This window comes from Gymnoscopelus braueri (assembly GCF_963280865.1).
Source record: "Gymnoscopelus braueri genome assembly, chromosome: 24".
Lineage (NCBI taxonomy): Eukaryota > Metazoa > Chordata > Actinopteri > Myctophiformes > Myctophidae > Gymnoscopelus > Gymnoscopelus braueri.
This window is the reverse complement of record NC_137626.1, coordinates 39,367,782-39,384,579: the sequence shown is the minus strand read 5'-3', so window position 1 is coordinate 39,384,579 and position 16,798 is coordinate 39,367,782. Positions and strand designations below refer to the sequence as shown.

Below are 16,798 nucleotides of genomic sequence, written 5' to 3'. Positions count from 1 at the left end.
CCACCAGAGCCCATTACAGCCCACCAGAGCCCAGCACAGCCCAGCACATTCCAGCACACCCAAGTTCAGCCCAGTGGGAGAATAGCATAGGGTATGGGGGTAGTTAGATGACTGTACTAGGCTATACAGGGCTGGGTCCGGCTGGAATAGGCTAAACTAGGGTGTTCTATGCCTTACTAGACTCTAACAGACTCTATTAGGCTGTACTAGGCTCTTGTCAGCCCTTTAGCCCCTTTGCACTTGAGATTAACCAATGTGTCCACGGGCAATAGTTTTACATGAGTTTGTGTCCACCGGCAATAGTTTTACATGAAAATGTCTAGGCTATAGTGCAGTATTGCCCCGTACAACCTAACAGAGCCCAGCACAGCCCACCAGAGCCCATTACAGCCCACCAGAGCCCAGCACAGCCCAGGACATTCCAGCACACCCAAGTCCAGCCCAGTGGGAGAATAGCATAGGGTATGGGGGTAGTTAGATGACTGTACTAGGCTATACAGGGCTGGGTCCGGCTGGAATAGGCTAAACTAGGGTGTTCTATGCCTTACTAGACTCTAACAGGCTCTATTAGGCTGTACTAGGCTCTTGTCAGCCCTGTAGCCCCTTTGCACTTGAGATTAACCAATGTGTCCACGGGCAATAGTTTTACATGAGTTTGTGTCCACCGGCAATAGTTTTACATGAAGATTTCCAGGCTATAGTGCAGTATTGCCCCGTACAACCTAACAGAGCCCATCACAGCCCACCAGAGCCCATTACAGTCCACCAGAGCCCAGCACAGCCCAGCATATTCCAGCACACCCAAGTCCAGCCCAGTGGGAGAATAGCCTATAGGGTATGTGGGTAGTTAGATGACTGTACTAGGCTATAAAGGGCTGGGTCCGGCTGGAATAGGCTAAACTAGGGTGTTCTATGCCTTAGTAGACTCTAATAGGCTATATTAGGCTGTACTAGGCTCTTGTCAGCCCTGTAGCCCCTTTGCATTTGAGATTAACCACTGTGTACACGGGCAATAGTTTTACATGAGTTTGTGTCCACGGCCAATAGTTTTACATGAACATGTCTAGGCTATAGTGCAGTACTGCCTCGTACAGCCTAACAGAGCCCAGCACAGCCCACCAGAGCCCATTATAGTCCACCAGAACCCAGCACAGCCCAGCACATTCCAGCACACCCAAGACCAGCCCAGTGGGAGAATAGCCTAGGTTATGGGGGTAGTTATACGACTGTACTAGGCTATAAAGGGCTGGGTCCAGCTGGAATAGGCTAGAATAGAATGTTCTATGCCATACTAGAGTCTAATAGGCTCTATTAGGCTGTCCTAGGCTCATGTCAACGCTGTAGCCCCTTTGCACTTGAGATTAACCAATGTGTCCACGGGCAATAGTTTTACATGATTTTGTGTCCACCGGCAATAGTTTTACATGAAAATTTCTAGGCTATAGTGCAGTACTGCCCCGTACAACCTAACAGAGCCCAGCAGAGCCCACCAGAGCCCATTACATTCCACCACAGCCCAGCACAGCCCAGCACATTCCACAACACCCAAGTCCAGCCCAATGGGAGAATAGCCTATAGGGTATGTGGGTAGTTAGATGACTGTACTAGGCTATACAGGGCTGGGTCCGGCTGGAATAGGCTAAACTAGGGTGTTCTATGCCTTACTAGACTCTAACAGGCTCTATTAGGCTGTACTAGGCTCTTGTCAGCCCTGTAGCCCCTTTGCACTTGAGATTAACCAATGTGTCCACGGGCAATAGTTTTACATGAGTTTGTGTCCACCGGCAATAGTTTTACATGAAAATGTCTAAGCTATAGTGCAGTACTGCCCCGTACAACCTAACAGAGCCCAGCACAGCCCACCAGAGCCCATTACAGCCCACCAGAGCCCAGCACAGCCCAGGACATTCCAGCACACCCAAGTCCAGCCCAGTGGGAGAATAGCATAGGGTATGGGGGTAGTTAGATGACTGTACTAGGCTATACAGGGCTGGGTCCGGCTGGAATAGGCTAAACTAGGGTGTTCTATGCCTTACTAGACTCTAACAGGCTCTATTAGGCTGTACTAGGCTCTTGTCAGCCCTGTAGCCCCTTTGCACTTGAGATTAACCAATGTGTCCACGGGCAATAGTTTTACATGAGTTTGTGTCCACCGGCAATAGTTTTACATGAAAATTTCCAGGCTATAGTGCAGTATTGCCCCGTACAACCTAACAGAGCCCATCACAGCCCACCAGAGCCCATTACAGCCCACCAGAGCCCAGCACAGCCCAGCACATTCCAGCACACCCAAGTCCAGCCCAGTGGGAGAATAGCCTATAGGGTATGTGGGTAGTTAGATGACTGTACTAGGCTATACACGGCTGGGTCCGGCTGGAATAGGTTAAACTAGGGTGTTCTATGCCTTACTAGACTCTAATAGGCTCTATTAGGCTGTACTAGGCTCTTGTCAGCCCTGTAGCCCCTTTGCACTTGAGATTAACCAATGTGTCCACGGGCAATAGTTTTACATGAGTTTGTGTCCACCGGCAATAGTTTTACATGAAAATGTCTAGGCTAGTGCAGTATTGCCCCGTACAACCTAACAGAGCCCATTACAGCCCACCAGAGCCCAGCAAAGCCCAGGACATTCCAGCACACCCAAGTCCAGCCCAGTGGGAGAATAGCATAGTGTATGGGGGTAGTTAGATGACTGTACTAGGCTATACAGGGCTGGGTCCGGCTGGAATAGGCTAAACTAGGGTGTTCTATGCCTTACTAGACTCTAACAGGCTCTATTAGGCTGTACTAGGCTCTTGTCAGCCCTGTAGCCCCTTTGCACTTGAGATTAACCAATGTGTCCACGGGCAATAGTTTTACATGAGTTTGTGTCCACCGGCAATAGTTTTACATGAAAATGTCTAAGCTATAGTGCAGTACTGCCCCGTACAACCTAACAGAGCCCAGCACAGCCCACCAGAGCCCATTACAGCCCACCAGAGCCCAGCATAGCCCAGCACATTCCAGCACACCCAAGTTCAGCCCAGTGGGAGAATAGCATAGGGTATGGGGGTAGTTAGATGACTGTACTAGGCTATACAGGGCTGGGTCCGGCTGGAATAGGCTAAACTAGGGTGTTCTATGCCTTACTAGACTCTAACAGGCTCTATTAGGCTGTACTAGGCTCTTGTCAGCCCTGTAGCCCCTTTGCACTTGAGATTAACCAATGTGTCCACGGGCAATAGTTTTACATGAGTTTGTGTCCACCGGCAATAGTTTTACATGAAAATGTCTAAGCTATAGTGCAGTACTGCCCCGTACAACCTAACAGAGCCCAGCACAGCCCACCAGAGCCCATTACAGCCCACCAGAGCCCAGCATAGCCCAGCACATTCCAGCACACCCAAGTTCAGCCCAGTGGGAGAATAGCATAGGGTATGGGGGTAGTTAGATGACTGTACTAGGCTATACAGGGCTGGGTCCGGCTGGAATAGGCTAAACTAGGGTGTTCTATGCCTTACTAGACTCTAACAGGCTCTATTAGGCTGTACTAGGCTCTTGTCAGCCCTGTAGCCCCTTTGCACTTGAGATTAACCAATGTGTCCACGGGCAATAGTTTAACATGAGTTTGTGTCCACCGGCAATAGTTTTACATGAAAATTTCTAGGCTATAGTGCAGTATTGCCCCGTACAACCTAACAGAGCCCATTACAGCCCACCAGAGCCCAGCAAAGCCCAGGACATTCCAGCACACCCAAGTCCAGCCCAGTGGGAGAATAGCATAGGGTATGGGGGTAGTTAGATGACTGTACTAGGCTATACAGGGCTGGGTCCGGCTGGAATAGGCTAAACTAGGGTGTTCTATGCCTTACTAGACTCTAACAGGCTCTATTAGGCTGTACTAGGCTCTTGTCAGCCCTGTAGCCCATTTGCACTTGAGATTAACCAATGTGTCCACGGGCAATAGTTTTACATGAGTTTGTGTCCACCGGCAATAGTTTTACATGCAAATTTCTAGGCTATAGCGCAGTATTGCCCCGTACAACCTAACAGAGCCCAGCACAGCCCACCAGAGCCCATTACAGCCCACCAGAGCCCAGCACAGCCCAGGACATTCCAGCACACCCAAGTCCAGCCCAGTGGGAGAATAGCCTATAGGGTATGTGGGTAGTTAGATGACTGTACTAGGCTATACAGGGCTGGGTCCGGCTGGAATAGGCTAAACTAGGGTGTTCTATGCCTTACTAGACTCTAACAGGCTCTATTAGGCTGTACTAGGCTCTTGTCAGCCCTGTAGCCCCTTTGCACTTGAGATTAACCAATGTGTCCACGGGCAATAGTTTTACATGAGTTTGTGTCCACCGGCAATAGTTTTACATGAAAATGTCTAGGCTATGGTGCAGTATTGCCCCGTACAACCTAACAGAGCCCATTACAGCCCACCAGAGCCCAGCAAAGCCCAGGACATTCCAGCACACCCAAGTCCAGCCCAGTGGGAGAATAGCATAGGGTATGGGGGTAGTTAGATGACTGTACTAGGCTATACAGGGCTGGGTCCGGCTGGAATAGGCTAAACTAGGGTGTTCTATGCCTTACTAGACTCTAACAGGCTCTATTAGGCTGTACTAGGCTCTTGTCAGCCCTGTAGCCCATTTGCACTTGAGATTAACCAATGTGTCCACGGGCAATAGTTTTACATGAGTTTGTGTCCACCGGCAATAATTTTACATGAACATTTCTAGGCTATAGTGCAGTATTGCCCCGTACAACCTAACAGAGCCCAGCACAGCCCACCAAAGCCCATTACAGCCCACCAGAGCCCAGCACAGCCCAGGACATTCCAGCACACCCAAGTCCAGCCCAGTGGGAGAATAGCCTATAGGGTATGTGGGTAGTTAGATGACTGTACTAGGCTATACAGGGCTGGGTCCGGCTGGAATAGGCTAAACTAGGGTGTTCTATGCCTTACTAAACTCTAATAGGCTCCATTAGGCTGTACTAGGCTCTTGTCAGCCCTGTAGCCCCTTTGCACTTGAGATTAACCAATGTGTCCACGGGCAATAGTTTTACATGAGTTTGTGTCCACCGGCAATAGTTTTACATGAAAATGTCTAAGCTATAGTGCAGTACTGCCCCGTACAACCTAACAGAGCCAAGCACAGCCCACCAGAGCCCATTACAGCCCACCAGAGCCCAGCACAGCCCAGCACATTTCAGCACACCCAAGTTAAGCCCAGTGGGAGAATAGCATAGGGTATGGGGGTAGTTAGATGACTGTACTAGGCTATACAGGGCTGGGTCCGACTGGATTGGCTAAACTAGGGTGTTCTATGCCTTACTAGACTCTAACAGGCTCTATTAGGCTGTACTAGGCTCTTGTCAGCCCTGTGGCCCCTTTGCACTTGAGATTAACCAATGTGTCCACGGGCAATAGTTTTACATGAGTTTGTGTCCAACGGCAATAGTTTTACATGAAAATGTCTAGGCTATGGTGCAGTATTGCCCCGTACAACCTAACAGAGCCCATTACAGCCCACCAGAGCCCAGCAAAGCCCAGGACATTCCAGCACACCCAAGTCCAGCCCAGTGGGAGAATAGCATAGGGTATGGGGGTAGTTAGATGACTGTACTAGGCTATACAGGGCTGGGTCCGGCTGGAATAGGCTAAACTAGGGTGTTCTATGCCTTACTAGACTCTAACAGGCTCTATTAGGCTGTACTAGGCTCTTGTCAGCCCTGTAGCCCCTTTGCACTTGAGATTAACCAATGTGTCCACGGGCAATAGTTTTACATGAGTTTGTGTCCACCGGCAATAGTTTTACATGAACATTTCTAGGCTATAGTGCAGTATTGCCCCATACAACCTAACAGAGCCCATCACAGCCCACAAGAGCCCATTACAGCCCACCAGAGCCCAGCACAGCCCAGGACATTCCAGCAAATCCAAGTCCAGCCCAGTGGGAGAATAGCATAGGGTATGGGGGTAGTTAGATGACTGTACTAGGCTATACAGGGCTGGGTCCGGCTGGAATAGGCTAAACTAGGGTGTTCTATGCCTTACTAGACTCTAACAGGCTCTATTAGGCTGTACTAGGCTCTTGTCAGCCCTGTGGCCCCTTTGCACTTGAGATTAACCAATGTGTCCACGGGCAATAGTTTTACTTGAGTTTGTGTCCACCGGCAATAGTTTTACATGAAAATTTCTAGGCTATAGCGCAGTATTGCCCCGTACAACCTAACAGAGCCCAGCACAGCCCACCAGAGCCCATTACAGCCCACCAGAGCCCAGCACAGCCCAGGACATTCCAGCACACCCAAGTCCAGCCCAGTGGGAGAATAGCCTATAGGGTATGTGGGTAGTTAGATGACTGTACTAGGCTATACAGGGCTGGGTCCGGCTGGAATAGGCTAAACTAGGGTGTTCTATGCCTTACTAGACCCTAATTGGCTCCATTAGGCTGTACTAGGCTCTTGTCAGCCCTGTAGCCCCTTTGCACTTGAGATTAACCAATGTGACCACGGGCAATAGTAATACATGAGTTTGTGTCCACCGGCAATAGTTTTACATGAAAATGTCTATAGTGCAGTACTGCCCCGTACAACCTAACAGAGCCCGGCACAGCCCACCAGAGCCCATTACAGCCCACCAGAGCCCAGCACAGCCCAGCACATTTCAGCACACCCAAGTGCAGCCCATTGGGAGAATAGCATAGGGTATGGGGGTAGTTAGATGACTGTACTAGGCTATACAGGGCTGGGTCCGGCTGGAATAGGCTAAACTAGGGTGTTCTATGCCTTACTAGACTCTAACAGGCTCTATTAGGCTGTACTAGGCTCTTGTCAGCCCTGTGGCCCCTTTGCACTTGAGATTAACCAATGTGTCCACGGGCAATAGTTTTACATGAGTTTGTGTCCACCGGCAATAGTTTTACATGAAAATTTCTAGACTATAGCGCAGTATTGCCCCGTCCAACCTAACAGAGCCCAGCACAGCCCACCAGAGCCCATTACAGCCCACCAGAGCCCAGCACAGCCCAGCACATTTCAGCACACCCAAGTTAAGCCCAGTGGGAGAATAGCATAGGGTATGGGGGTAGTTAGATGACTGTACTAGGCTATACAGGGCTGGGTCCGACTGGATTGGCTAAACTAGGGTGTTCTATGCCTTACTAGACTCTAACAGGCTCTATTAGGCTGTACTAGGCTCTTGTCAGCCCTGTGGCCCCTTTGCACTTGAGATTAACCAATGTGTCCACGGGCAATAGTTTTACATGAGTTTGTGTCCAACGGCAATAGGACACAACAGGACATTCCAGCACACCCAAGTCCAGCCCAGTGGGAGAATAGCCTATAGGGTATGTGGGTAGTTAGACTACTGTACTAGGCTATACAGGGCTGGGTCCGGCTGGAATAGGCTAAACTAGGGTGTTCTATGCCTTACTAGACTCTAATAGGCTCCATTAGGCTGTACTAGGCTCTTGTCAGCCCTGTAGCCCCTTTGCACTTGAGATTAACCAATGTGTCCACGGGCAATAGTTTTACATGAGTTTGTATCCACCGGCAATAGTTTTACATGAAAATGTCTAAGCTATAGTGTAGTACTGCCCCGTACAACCTAACAGAGCCAAGCACAGCCCACCAGAGCCCATTACAGCCCACCAGAGCCCAGCACAGCCCAGCACATTTCAGCACACCCAAGTTAAGCCCAGTGGGAGAATAGCATAGGGTATGGGGGTAGTTAGATGACTGTACTAGGCTATACAGGGCTGGGTCCGACTGGATTGGCTAAACTAGGGTGTTCTATGCCTTACTAGACTCTAACAGGCTCTATTAGGCTGTACTAGGCTCTTGTCAGCCCTGTGGCCCCTTTGCACTTGAGATTAACCAATGTGTCCACGGGCAATAGTTTTACATGAGTTTGTGTCCACCGGCAATAATTTTACATGAACATTTCTAGGCTATAGTGCAGTATTGCCCTGTACAACCTAACAGAGCCCAGCACAGCCCACCAGAGCCCATTACAGCCCACCAGAGCCCAGCACAGCCCAGGACATTCCAGCACACCCAAGTCCAGCCCAGTGGGAGAATAGCATAGGGTATGGGGGTAGTTAGATGACTGTACTAGGCTATACAGGGCTGGGTCCGGCTGGAATAGGCTAAACTAGGGTGTTCTATGCCTTACTAGACTCTAACAGGCTCTATTAGGCTGTACTAGGCTCTTGTCAGCCCTGTAGCCCCTTTGCACTTGAGATTAACCAATGTGTCCACGGGCAATAGTTTTACATGAGTTTGTGTCCACCGGCAATAGTTTTACATGAAAATGTCTAGGCTATAGTGCAGTATTGCCCCGTACAACCTAACAGAGCCCAGCACAGCCCACCAGAGCCCATTACAGCCCACCAGAGCCCAGCACAGCCCAGGACATTCCAGCACACCCAAGTCCAGCCCAGTGGGAGAATAGCATAGGGTATGGGGGTAGTTAGATGACTGTACTAGGCTATACAGGGCTGGGTCCGGCTGGAATAGGCTAAACTAGGGTGTTCTATGCCTTACTAGACTCTAACAGGCTCTATTAGGCTGTACTAGGCTCTTGTCAGCCCTGTAGCCCCTTTGCACTTGAGATTAACCAATGTGTCCACGGGCAATAGTTTTACATGAGTTTGTGCCCACCGGCAATAGTTTTAAATGAAAATTTCCAGGCTATAGTGCAGTATTGCCCCGTACAACCTAACAGAGCCCATTACAGCCCACCAGAGCCCATTACAGCCCACCAGAGCCCAGCACAGCCCAGCACATTCCAGCACACCCAAGTCCAGCCCAGTGGGAGAATAGCCTATAGGGTATGTGGGTAGTTAGATGACTGTACTAGGCTATACAGGGCTGGGTCCGGCTGGAATAGGCTAAACTAGGGTGTTCTATGCCTTACTAGACTCTAACAGGCTCTATTAGGCTGTACTAGGCTCTTGTCAGCCCTGTAGCCCCTTTGCACTTGAGATTAACCAATGTGTCCACGGGCAATAGTTTTACATGAGTTTGTGTCCACCGGCAATAGTTTTACATGAAAATGTCTAGGCTATAGTGCAGTATTGCCCCGTACAACCTAACAGAGCCCATCACAGCCCACAAGAGCCCATTACAGCCCACCAAGAGCCCAGCACAGCCCAGCACATTCCAGCACACCCAAGTTCAGCCCAGTGGGAGAATAGCATAGGGTATGGGGGTAGTTAGATGACTGTACTAGGCTATACAGGGCTGGGTCCGGCTGGAATAGACTAAACTAGGGTGTTCTATGCCTTACTAGACTCTAACAGACTCTATTAGGCTGTACTAGGCTCTTGTCAGCCCTTTAGCCCCTTTGCACTTGAGATTAACCAATGTGTCCACGGGCAATAGTTTTACATGAGTTTGTGTCCACCGGCAATAGTTTTACATGAAAATTTCTAGGCTATAGTGCAGTATTGCCCCGTACAGCCTAACAGAGCCCAGCACAGCCCACCAGAGCCCAGCACAGCCCAGCACATTCCAGCACACCCAAGACCAGCCCAGTGGGAGAATAGCCTAGGTTATGGGGGTAGTTATACGACTGTACTAGGCTATAAAGGGCTGGGTCCAGCTGGAATAGGCTAGAATAGAATGTTCTATGCCATACTAGAGTCTAATAGGCTCTATTAGGCTGTCCTAGGCTCATGTCAGCGCTGTAGCCCCTTTGCACTTGAGATTAACCACTTTGTCCACGGGCAATAGTTTTACATGAGTTTGTGTCCACCGGCAATAGTTTTACATGAAAATGTCTGAGCTATAGTGCAGTACTGCCCCGTACAACCTAACAGAGCCCAGCACAGCCCACCAGAGCCCATTACAGCCCACCAGAGCCCAGCACAGCCCAGCACATTCCAGCATACCCAAGTTCAGCCCAGTGGGAGAATAGCATAGGGTATGGGGGTAGTTAGATGACTGTACTAGGCTATACAGGGCTGGGTCCGGCTGGAATAGGCTAAACTAGGGTGTTCTATGCCTTACTAGACTCTAACAGGCTCTATTAGGCTGTACTAGGCTCTTGTCAGCCCTGTAGCCCCTTTGCACTTGAGATTAACCAATGTGTCCACGGGCAATAGTTTTACATGAGTTTGTGTCCACCGGCAATAGTTTTACATGAAAATGTCTAGGCTATAGTGCAGTATTGCCCCGTACAACCTAACAGAGCCCAGCACAGCCCACCAGAGCCCATTACAGCCCACCAGAGCCCAGCACAGCCCAGCACATTCCAGCACACCCAAGTCCAGCCCAGTGGGAGAATAGCCTATAGGGTATGTGGGTAGTTAGATGACTGTACTAGGCTATACAGGGCTGGGTCCGGCTGGAATAGGCTAAACTAGGGTGTTCTGCGCCTTACTAGACTCTAATAGGCTCTATTAGGCTGTACTAGGCTCTTGTCAGCCCTGTAGCCCCTTTGCATTTGAGATTAACCACTGTGTACACGGGCAATAGTTTTATATGAGTTTGTGTCCACCGGCAATAGGTTTACATGAAAATGTCTAGGCTATAGTGCAGTATTGCCCCGTACAACCTAACAGAGCCCATCACAGCCCACCAGAGCCCATTACAGCCCACCAGAGCCCAGCACATTCCAGCACACCCAAGTCCAGCCCAGTGGGAGAATAGCCTATAGGGTATGTGGGTAGTTAGATGACTGTACTAGGCTATACACGGCTGGGTCCGGCTGGAATAGGTTAAACTAGGGTGTTCTATGCCTTACTAGACTCTAATAGGCTCTATTAGGCTGTACTAGGCTCTTGTCAGCCCTGTAGCCCCTTTGCACTTGAGATTAACCAATGTGTCCACGGGCAATAGTTTTACATGAGTTTGTGTCCACCGGCAATAGTTTTACATGAAAATGTCTAGGCTATAGTGCAGTATTGCCCCGTACAACCTAACAGAGCCCAGCACAGCCCACCAGAGCCCATTACAGCCCACCAGAGCCCAGCACAGCCCAGGACATTCCAGCATACCCAAGTTCAGCCCAGTGGGAGAATAGCATAGCTAGTAATATGTATCTAGTAATATGCCTTACTAGACTCTAACAGGCTCTATTAGGCTGTACTAGGCTCTTGTCAGCCCTGTAGCCCCTTTGCACTTGAGATTAACCAATGTGTCCACGGGCAATAGTTTTACATGAGTTTGTGTCCACCGGCAATAGTTTTACATGAAAATGTCTAGGCTATAGTGCAGTATTGCCCCGTACAACCTAACAGAGCCCAGCACAGCCCACCAGAGCCCATTACAGCCCACCAGAGCCCAGCACAGCCCAGGACATTCCAGCACACCCAAGTCCAGCCCAGTGGGAGAATAGCCTATAGGGTATGTGGGTAGTTAGATGACTGTACTAGGCTATACAGGGCTGGGTCCGGCTGGAATAGGCTAAACTAGGGTGTTCTATGCCTTACTAAACTCTAATAGGCTCCATTAGGCTGTACTAGGCTCTTGTCAGCCCTGTAGCCCCTTTGCACTTGAGATTAACCAATGTGTCCACGGGCAATAGTTTTACATGAGTTTGTGTCCACCGGCAATAGTTTTACATGAAAATGTCTAAGCTATAGTGCAGTACTGCCCCGTACAACCTAACAGAGCCAAGCACAGCCCACCAGAGCCCATTACAGCCCACCAGAGCCCAGCACAGCCCAGCACATTTCAGCACACCCAAGTTAAGCCCAGTGGGAGAATAGCATAGGGTATGGGGGTAGTTAGATGACTGTACTAGGCTATACAGGGCTGGGTCCGGCTGGATTGGCTAAACTAGGGTGTTCTATGCCTTACTAGACTCTAACAGGCTCTATTAGGCTGTACTAGGCTCTTGTCAGCCCTGTGGCCCCTTTGCACTTGAGATTAACCAATGTGTCCACGGGCAATAGTTTTACATGAGTTTGTGTCCACCGGCAATAGTTTTACATGAAAATGTCTAGGCTATGGTGCAGTATTGCCCCGTACAACCTAACAGAGCCCATTACAGCCCACCAGAGCCCAGCACAGCCCAGCACATTCCAGCACACCCAAGTCCAGCCCAGTGGGAGAATAGCATAGGGTATGGGGGTAGTTAGATGACTGTACTAGGCTATACAGGGCTGGGTCCGGCTGGAATAGGCTAAACTAGGGTGTTCTATGCCTTACTAGACTCTAACAGGCTCTATTAGGCTGTACTAGGCTCTTGTCAGCCCTGTAGCCCATTTGCACTTGAGATTAACCAATGTGTCCACGGGCAATAGTTTTACATGAGTTTGTGTCCACCGGCAATAGTTTTACATGAAAATTTCTAGGCTATAGCGCAGTATTGCCCCGTACAACCTAACAGAGCCCAGCAGAGCCCACCAGAGCCCATTACAGCCCACCAGAGCCCAGCACAGCCCAGGACATTCCAGCACACCCAAGTCCAGCCCAGTGGGAGAATAGCCTATAGGGTATGTGGTAGGGCTGCACGATATGGACAAAAATTCATATCACGATATATATGGCAGATATCTCGATATCGATACGATACGATATGACTAAAATAAACAGTGAAAACTAAGCATTCTTAAAAAAAAACTGCATAATGATACCAAATGGACGTGGAAAAGTGCAGTTTTATTGACCAGAACAGACCAATCACTGTCAAATGTGTCAATCAACATGAATATACTGCCACCAAGTTATACTGTAATCAAACATTTTGCTACAGCTCTGCTTTGACCAAATTCAACAGTATTTTACATCTAACAATGCTAAGCATTATTTCACAAAAACAGAATATCCTATTCCAAAATGTATATAGGAAAGAAAATGAATATTTTATTGATCATACAGTAACTGAACTGTAAAAGACCAATCACTATCTTAGCCTGCATTTAGATAAGAAATACAAAAAATATTGCAGCTCTTCTTTAACAACAACAGTGCAAGTGCTTGCATAAATGTATAGTTACTTAACAAAATATTTTACTCATCAGAACATTAGTGCAACAGTCCAACATAACATACAACAGAGAATCAGTAGTACCTCTTTCTCTTATTGTATTGGACAGTGTAAGTAAACATTGGACAGTGTAAGTAAACAATCTTTCCCTTTTCACATTCAGAATAGAGGTAGGTGCATCTTGGTACTGTATGAATGTGTGCATAAAAAGAAATTAAACAAAAATAAAAAAGGAGGCACAGGCAGTGATCACCCCATGTGCACAGTCAGTCAGTGCACCACCTTGTACGATTCAGCAGTCAAAGTATCAGTCTCAAGTCCCATCCCCCTATTTCACCATCTCTGGCCACCCTGTGCATTAATATTTGTGTGCACGACTTCTAGAGATTCTTTGCAAGGAACACCAGCTTATTAACCATTTCTGGCGCCAGACAGGATCTCTCACAACTAACAATATTACCCCCTGTGCTGAAGACTCTCTCTGAGGGAGAGCTGGTGGCTGGCACACACAAATATTTTCTTGCCATGTTGCTGAGCCGGGGAAAGTTCACCTTGTATTTATTCCACCACAGAAGCGGGTCCTCTTCATTGTCAATTGGCGTGACCAGTAGATAGCTGTTCAGCTCAGCTTCTATGGCAGCAGTGGGATCAACTGGTGCTGTGGCAGTGGCACTGGCAGTGGAGGTTTTGAAGAAGCTTGCCAACGTCTTCTTCTTCTTTTTGGTGGGTGGGAGTGGATCTTCTTCTACTCTGACTCTGATGCCCCCAGGACTCTAAAATAAAATAGACAAAAAGAAGAAAGCAATTTCATTATTTCATGTTGAAATATTATAATACAACATCATATAATGATAATCATTACTGTATGAAGACCACAATGTTCAGCTCAGTGTACACTTATAAATATGTACTTAAATGTAAGATAATACAATAGAATTAACAGTTTTCTATTTCATACATTCCATTCTAATAATTATATTTACCTTGAGTTCCAGCGTCTTGATCTCTTCTACCAGTCTGGCTTTGATGATGGGAATGTTGTCTTCAGTGATGTACTGGGTCTTGTATCTTGGGTCTAAGAAGGATGCCACATCCAGTAGCTCTTGTGTGACTTTATCTTCATACTTGCTATTCAAGTACTCTAATATTTTATTTTTCAAGGACTTTGTCAAGTTAGTGTCCCCCTCCTTTGGTGCCAAGAGAGTTGTGTTGAAAAGGCTCAGTACTGGCTTGAGGTGTGAGACACTTACATACTCTTCCCCTGACAGAGCATCAGTGAACTCAAGCAGTGGTCCCAGTGCCTTGCTGACCGACTCCAGTACATCTAGCTCCTGATGCCCTAGAACTAGGTGTCGTGTTTTTGGGTCCTCTGAGAGGACATATGCCAGTGCTGTCCTCTGCTCCAGGATCCTGTCAATCATGAGCAGCCTGGAGCCCCATCGAGTTTGGCACTCAGTGATGAGTTCATGATCTGGAAGGTCGAATTTCTTCTGGGCCTTCTGAAGTGCCACCTTCTTTTTCCAGCTGTGTGAAAAGTGGCACACCAACTTTTTGCAGACGGCTGTTGTACGGCTGATCCGCTGCTCACTTTTCACTGCATTTTCTAGAGAAGATATGTACAAACAAAATATATAAATTAACCACACATTAACACATATTGTTCCATCTCTCTCCCCCTCTCTCTCTCTCTCTCTCTCTCTCTCTCTCTCTCTCTCTCCCTCTCCTCCTCTCCTCTCTCCCCCCCTCTCTCCCCCCCTCTCTCTCTCTCTCTCTCTCTCTCTCCCTCTCTCTCCTCCTCTCCTCTCTCCCCCCCCTCTCTCTCTCTCTCTCACACACACACACACACACACACACACACACACACACACACACACACACACACACACACACACACACACACACACACACACACACTCCCCTGTCTCTCCCTCCCTCAGGTGAGCCCAGCTATTCTGTTCCATAAATTATAAAAAAAAAACACCCACATGACATAATCATGCAAGTGGTCTATTAAAACACTAACTCTGCAAGTTCACACAACACATTGCAACAATACAATCAATCAACTTTGCCAGGGTATAATAAAATGTAAGATAACAAAAATGATGAAAAAATAAATGATTTTCTGCATTTCAAAATGTGTTCTAAACAAAGTAATTAAAAATAAACAGCAAAACGTACCTATTGCTAGGTGTAGCCTGTGCCCGAAGCACTGTAGTCGGATCCACTTATTCTCTTCCAGTGCTTTGATCATGCTTGATGCGTTGTCAGTGGTCACACACACCTGCTGCTCCTCTAGCATGCCCCAGTCTGCTAACGCAGTTTTCATCTCAAGCGCTATGTTAACTCCAGTATGCTCCACGGGGAAGAAGGAAGTCTGCAAACATCGGGTTTTCAGCTCGAAGTTCTTTGTGATGAAATGGGCAGTTAAACTCATGTAGGGTTCAGTCGTTCGGCTCGACCACAAGTCGGTCGTTGTGGCAAAATAATCAATGTCATGGAGCTCAGCCTCAACACGCATCTTGGTCTGATTGTAAAGTTGGGGAATGGCTTTATCACTAAAATGGTTTCGAGACGGTATTTTGTAACGTTTGTCAAGTGTCCGAACCATTTTGTGGAAGCCCTCTTTGTCGACTGAATACACGGGCATCATATCTTTTGCAATATGGTACGTTATGGCGTCTGTAATCTCTTTGTGTCTGGAGGACGTCTTCTCGTATGGCGTTACACTACTGAATGCATCGTCAATCCGACTTTGCTTGGGCTTGACACGGGAGGATGACCCTGGCCCCTGAGTCTCTTTTATTGCTTGGCTCTCCTCATACAGTGTTTTGTGGTGTTTTTCTAGGTGATGAAACAGGTTGGTTGTGTTGCCTTTCTTTGTCGCGACAATGCGGAGGCACGTCCTGCACAACACCTCGCTCTGTTTTACATCCTCCTTTCTGAAACCGAAATATCTCCAAACAATAGAGCTTGATTTACTTTTCACGACCAAATTTGCAGAATCTGCAGCCGATTCTGCCCCGGTGCTGCTATCTTCCTCATTCATCTCTCTCCCCCTTTTCTTTCTCTCCGCCTCCGTGCTGTGGTGTGTGTGTTTGTGTTTGTGTGTGTGTGTGAGAGAGACCGTGTTTCCTGCTTTGCTCAAGGGGATGTTTGTGATTGGTTGACTTCAGCTGTCGATCTAAGGAAAGCATGAAATGAGGTTTGTGGTTGGCTGGCCAGCGGCAGCCGGGCCTTAGCTGTGCATTTAGGACGATCTGAGCTGTACATGCAGGGGAAATGTTATATCGTCAACATCGTTGCCTTTTGCGATACGGACATCGCGCACGTTCATATCGAGATATCGATACGATGACGATATATCGTGCAGCCCTAGTGTCCACGGGCAATAGTTTTACATGAGTTTGTGTCCACCGGCAATAGTTTTACATGAAAATTTCTAGACTATAGCGCAGTATTGCCCCGTCCAACCTAACAGAGCCCAGCACAGCCCACCAGAGCCCATTACAGCCCACCAGAGCCCAGCACAGCCCAGGACATTCCAGCACACCCAAGTCCAGCCCAGTGGGAGAATAGCCTATAGGGTATGTGGGTAGTTAGACTACTGTACTAGGCTATACAGGGCTGGGTCCGGCTGGAATAGGCTAAACTAGGGTGTTCTATGCCTTACTAGACTCTAATAGGCTCCATTAGGCTGTACTAGGCTCTTGTCAGCCCTGTAGCCCCTTTGCACTTGAGATTAACCAATGTGTCCACGGGCAATAGTTTTACATGAGTTTGTATCCACCGGCAATAGTTTTACATGAAAATGTCTAAGCTATAGTGTAGTACTGCCCCGTACAACCTAACAGAGCCAAGCACAGCCCACCA

At 48.2% G+C, this 16,798-nt stretch overlaps 1 protein-coding gene across 1 annotated transcript in view; it reads right to left on the bottom strand.

The window, feature by feature from the left end:
• The window catches only part of LOC308080617 (E3 SUMO-protein ligase ZBED1-like), a gene marked incomplete at both ends in the record, with an annotated part of 32,174 nt that extends 16,200 nt beyond the window's left edge, over positions 1-15,974 (bottom strand). The window contains 3 exons of the mRNA XM_080422509.1: positions 13,477-13,698; positions 13,909-14,528; positions 15,107-15,974. Coding sequence (XP_080278635.1) covers positions 13,477-13,698; positions 13,909-14,528; positions 15,107-15,974 — 1,710 coding nt within the window. The remainder of the gene's footprint in view (positions 1-13,476; positions 13,699-13,908; positions 14,529-15,106) is intronic.
• Positions 15,975-16,798: the final 824 nt, after the last annotated feature.